The sequence below is a fragment of the Vitis riparia genome, chromosome 14 (assembly GCF_004353265.1).
Source record: "Vitis riparia cultivar Riparia Gloire de Montpellier isolate 1030 chromosome 14, EGFV_Vit.rip_1.0, whole genome shotgun sequence".
In the NCBI taxonomy this organism is placed as follows: domain Eukaryota; kingdom Viridiplantae; phylum Streptophyta; class Magnoliopsida; order Vitales; family Vitaceae; genus Vitis; species Vitis riparia.
Genome location: NC_048444.1, coordinates 10,628,263 through 10,633,349, shown reverse-complemented (window position 1 = coordinate 10,633,349; position 5,087 = coordinate 10,628,263). Strand labels below are relative to the sequence as shown.

General features: G+C 34.7%; 1 protein-coding gene across 2 annotated transcripts; it reads left to right on the top strand.

Moving 5' to 3' along the window:
- The first annotated feature begins 1,469 nt into the window (after positions 1 to 1,469).
- LOC117929486 (protein PLASTID MOVEMENT IMPAIRED 2) lies at positions 1,470 to 4,621 on the top strand. Of its 2 annotated transcripts, none has more exons than XM_034849786.1 (3): positions 1,470 to 1,628; positions 2,203 to 2,334; positions 2,442 to 4,621. In XM_034849786.1, the coding sequence occupies exons 1-3, from the start codon at positions 1,518 to 1,520 to the stop codon at positions 4,233 to 4,235; spliced, it is 2,037 nt and encodes a 678-aa protein (XP_034705677.1). In that variant the 5' UTR covers positions 1,470 to 1,517; the 3' UTR covers positions 4,236 to 4,621. The 2 variants fall into 2 exon arrangements, with proteins under 2 accessions (XP_034705677.1, XP_034705678.1); XM_034849787.1 differs by lacking the exon at positions 1,470 to 1,628 and adding an exon at positions 1,666 to 2,085.
- The last annotated feature ends 466 nt before the right edge of the window (positions 4,622 to 5,087 follow it).

Genomic DNA, 5,087 nt, shown 5'->3' with positions numbered 1-5,087 from the left:
AAAATTATAGTTATTTTTAAGAGAAACAATATTAATCATAAAAATTAATAAAAAAAATAGAACTAAAGATTTCTTTTTTAAAAGCTTCCATATTTTTCCTTTAAACCATTTTCCCCCGCTATCCCTAATGTTATACTTGCTTCTAAGGATAGAAAAAGGAATTTTAAGGAAAATAATTCTCATATATTTGGTTTCTCTATTAAAAATATAAAAGAAAATTAAGTATAATTACAATGACTTAAAACTTTATAAAATTTTAATTATTATATAAAAAAAATGAAAATGATACTAAAGTAATTAATAAAAATAATTTATTAATTTTAATTTTTCTAACATTTTTCTTGGGGAACAAACAAAACCTAAAATATTTTTATAAAACTTCACTTTTCAACTAATCCTTCATGTAATTATTATTAATAAAAAAATTAAAGGAAATAAAAAAAATATAAATAAAAAAACTTAAATGATCACATCTAAAATAAAGTAAGAACGTCCAGTAAGGAACTTATATAAACAATCATTTTATAACTCGTGTCCGTGCCGTAAGAAATTAAAGCATCTAGATATCACTATCAAAGATAGTGATAAAAACTAAAAATAAAAATTTGGGAAATTTGTTTTTTTGAAAGTAATGCATTGATAATTTCTCCCTCATCATTATTTTAATAAAATCTTTTACCATTTCATAGGAAGGAAAAAAATGTAATTTTTTTTTATTTTAAGAAAATTCTTAGGCATTGAATTTGTTAGATAAATATATAGACGTATGAAATTAAGATATAAATAAATGAAATTATATAAAAGTAAATAAGATTAGAGTGAAAAGAAGATGTTGAGAAGCAACATAGAGGAAAATAATTATAATTAGACTTATAATATATAGAGGAAAATTATTCATTTATTTATTTTGGATATACACGCCAATAGGCCAGAGGGCAACGGGACCCATTAGTTTATCTCTTCTCCCCTACGTGTCAGAATGTGATAACAAAAATGTTCAGAAGATGGGAAGAGAAGCAACATCTTGGTATCCAGGTGGTGGCACCGTAGCCGTGCTCGCCGGTGTTGCTATCAGAGCGGTGGATCAGGCATCACCATGTGACTAAAAATGTCTGGTCACTGAAAAAGAAAGACTACCAGCATTTGGAGGGTGTTTTTTTTATGAGCCGTGTAATTTTTTAATTAGAATAGGTATTGTGTTTTTCGAATCAGAACTCCGAATTCGTTTTTTTTTTTTAAGTTAATTAAATAAATTTAGTTTTTAAGTATTCGGTTTTTGAAAATAATAGTTTAATGTAAAAATAAAATTTTATATGTATTTTTTAATAATTTTATTTTAAAATAATATTTATAAAAAAAGGGGAAGGGGAGAGGAAACTCAAGCATGTTCCATGTATTTTATCATTCACAAAGGCTTTGGACATTTCCAAATATATTATATAATGAGAGAAACCATATGAAACCGTTTCTCATATGGCACATAAAGGCAAAACACATTGGCTAACGATGTCTCCAATATGAGCCAATCATTTTCCACGGCTTTCTTTGAGCTCAACGACCTTTCCTCACGCTGCAAACCATTACCAGGGCCACAGGTACCAAATCACGCTTCTCCACGCCGTACGCAGGTGAGCCTTTCTCGGCATATTCGCATCTCTCTTTCTTTGCTGTGAATCTTTTCATGCATGTTCCTTGTATCTTCAGAATTGCTGCTTTTTCCTCTATAATTTTATTTATTTATTTATTTTCCCTCTCTTCATACATAGTACAGAGATTGTGTTTTTCCCCTTTGAAAAATATTTTGCATTTACTTCTAAATTTTCGATTCTGTAAGAGTGAGCAATCCCTGTTCTTCCTCTTTGACTAAAGCTTCAGTTTGAACTTTAAATTTCTGGGTTGTGCTTACAGTCTGAGAATTTGATCGAACTCGTAGAATTTCATCTACGGCTTAGTTCGGTTGCTAAGAAAAGGGAAGGAAAAGGAGAGTATAGAATTTTTAAGGGTTGAATTCCTTTTTTCCTTGTTTGTTAGTTGGGTTGAGTTTTTCAGTTTTCTTTTTGGGAACTAGAACAAGAGCCGTAACTCGTAAGCGATGATGGTGTCTCCTTTTCTTTTCCTCCATTTTCTTTCGGGTCAACCAACTTGTGTTTTTTTTTTTTTTTGTATTTTATTCATGGCAAGTAGTATCTGTTTATGTAACAGGTTGAAATGGAAAGAGGAGAGAATAATAGCAGAAGAAGAATTGGGTTGTTTAAAGCAGACATTAATATGTATGGAGAGAGGAATCTTGAAGGTAGTGCTGCCCTGAGGAAACCCCATTTAGAAAATTTAGAGGTACAGTTTTAAACAACTATTGAAAGTCTTGTTAGCCATATAGTACTGTTAATTTGTCCATTTCCATTCCTTGTGATAATATATTGTTCCTCCCTAAAATTCAGCAGAAGCCCTCCTCAATAGCAAGAGAACTCCTTTTGGCTAGGAGGGACATTGGACGATTCAGTGAGAGCAGAAGAGTGGCAGATTCAATGAAAATTGAAGCCGAGTCTGAGCTCTTTAATGCAAAGAAGACAGTGAGAACTCTGAGTTCCCTTATCAATGAATCCAAGGCAAAAGCAAAGATGCAGGACCTTGAAGATATAAAGAAGCCTGAAAAGCGAGAAGAAGGGCAGGCATCGGATGTTGGAAAGGCTGAGAATTATCAGTATGCAGAGGTGATGAAAGAAGTGGAATTTATGAAACAGGAACTGAGTAAACTTAAGCTGGACATGGCTTCTGTTTTGGAAGAGAAATCACGGGCTGAGAAGGAAATTGAAGCCGCAAGCTCAAAAATTTGGTCTTATGGAAGCTCAGCAAATTCACTTAAGAAAGAGATTGAGGAAGCCAATGAAGACCAAGTACTGGTTGAGTTGGCGCGGATTGAGGCTGTTAAAGAATTGGTAGCCATTGAAGCTCAGAGAGAAAAAGAAGCTAATGAATTCTCATCTGCAATGGAGAAAACCAGGAAGAAAATGAGTGACATTGTCCAAGAGATTGAACAATCGAAAGATCTTGAGACCAAATTGTCTGCCACAACTTCTGAAATTGATGTGCTACAGAATGAGCTAAAGCTAGCTAAGAAAATAGACAAAAGTGTTCAAAATAATGACAGCTTGAAGCATACCAAAGGCAGTTTTAGAAGACGAGAAGGGTCTGAGACTTCAGCTTTGTTGCAGTCAGTCACAGAAGAATTGAAGGCAGCAAAGAAGGAATTAGCTTCTATTAAAGAAGAAGGCTTTGAATTCATGTCCTCTATGGATGTTATAAGAGAGGAGCTCAAGCATGTTACAGAAGAAACAGCACGGTTGAAGAAAACAGAAGAGAAGAGTGATTTGACTGTCAAAAATCTTAATTTGAAGCTGCTACGAGCCCAGTCAAAACTTGAAGCTACATCTAAGGCTGAGGAAAAGGCTAGATCAATTGCATCCAACCTAACTCTTACTCTTGAACAATTAAAAACAGACGCAGAGGCAGTGAAGAAAGAAAGGGAGCTCATCAGTGAAGAAACTGCAACAATCAATGCAGAAATTCAGAAAACCGACTCTGAGATAGACTTAAATGAGGAAAGATTACAATCTGCAATGCAAGAGCTTGAAGCGGTTAAATCTTCTGAGGCAATAGCTCTTGAGAAGCTACAAACTGTGACTGAGATTACAATGAGAGCTAGAGCTTCAGCATCTCAACAGAATTCCTCAATCTTCATCTCAAAGTTTGAATACGAGTATTTAACTGGCCGTGCAGTTGGAGCAGAAGAGGTTGCTGATAAAATGGTTGCTGCAGCTCAAGCATGGATTGAAGCTTTAAAGGCCAGTGAGAAGGAGATACTGATGCAAACTGAAGTAGCTCAGAGAGAAATCAGAGAACTAAGAATGGAGGAAGAGAAACAAGTTCTTAGAATGGAAAGGTCTCTTTCGGCAACAAAAGCAGTGGAGGGAGAAATACAAAACTCGAGGCTAAACCGTCAGATGAGCAGAGGCAGGAGAACTGAAAATATGCAGCTTCAGTTGGCATTGCCAAAAAAATCCATCAAGGACAAGGGCAATTTGACTCCTGCAAGACGAGCAAAGCTCCGCAAGTCTGATTCACCAGCAATTCGGCATTTCCCTCGCTCAAGTTCTGTCAGTCTTAAGAAGAGGAAGAAAGTAATGCCAAGTCTAGCCAAGTTCTTCAGAAGCAAGAGAAAGGAAACCGTTCTGTAAACCATCTGAAGATTGTTATGACTATTGCCACTCGTCTACCTGAGCTCCTTAGCAATTTGACTCCATTCAAATAAGCTGTACTGTCACATAATTTCAGCATTGGAAGCTCATCCTTTAAGTTTAATTTCAAAAAGTTCTTTGGGGATTGACAGCATAAGGCATGCATTTGAGAAAATTGTAATCGCTGTGCTATTGAGCAGCTGCTAAGATTTGTATATAAATCACCCTTTTTTAGTTGTATGCTTTTAGGTTTTACACCAATGTTTAAAGTCTGGTGCAGTTTTCAGTCTGGCCTGATCTAGCCCACTTCATTACTTGTTTAAAAGAATACAGTTCCTCCTTATTTTTGCTTTAGGGTGTTTATTTATTTATTTGGCCTTTCAGGATGGGTCGTGGCGGTGATGATCCATATTAGTAGGTGATTAGTTGCAGGACAACAGCGAGAGTGTGAGGAAAAGAATGATTAGTGCCTAAACATAAATTGATTTTGTAATGAGACTAGTTTCAAATCAATAGAAAGGGAGGATAACAGGTACATATGGCCTGCCACTTGAATGAATTCTGTATTCTTTGTAGAGGAGATAGTTCCAAGAGGGAATTGATGAATATGAAGTTATTTTTTAAAATTAAGAAAATTTTACTACATTACTTGATTTTTGATTTGGCCATAAAGATTCCTAAAGCTACTGAGAATTCCCAATTCCCAGCATGAGCAAAAGAAAGTGTGATCCAGCTTTATTAAATGCACTGGTTCCTCTTTTATATATATATATATATATATATATATATATATAAAACACTAATTATACAAGGATTCTAACTACCTCTTCATAGCTCTCCCACTATGATGAG

What these genes read in the sequence shown, in the direction of transcription:
- LOC117929486 (XM_034849786.1), top strand. Translation starts at nt 1,518, where the DNA reads ATGAGCCAATCATTTTCCACGGCTTTCTTTGAGCTCAACGACCTTTCC. An exon ending in CTTCTCCACGCCGTACGCAG is followed by an intron (nt 1,629 to 2,202) that starts GTGAGCCTTTCT and finishes TTTATGTAACAG; the next exon opens with GTTGAAATGGAAAGAGGAGA. An exon ending in CCCATTTAGAAAATTTAGAG is followed by an intron (nt 2,335 to 2,441) that starts GTACAGTTTTAA and finishes AAAATTCAGCAG; the next exon opens with AAGCCCTCCTCAATAGCAAG.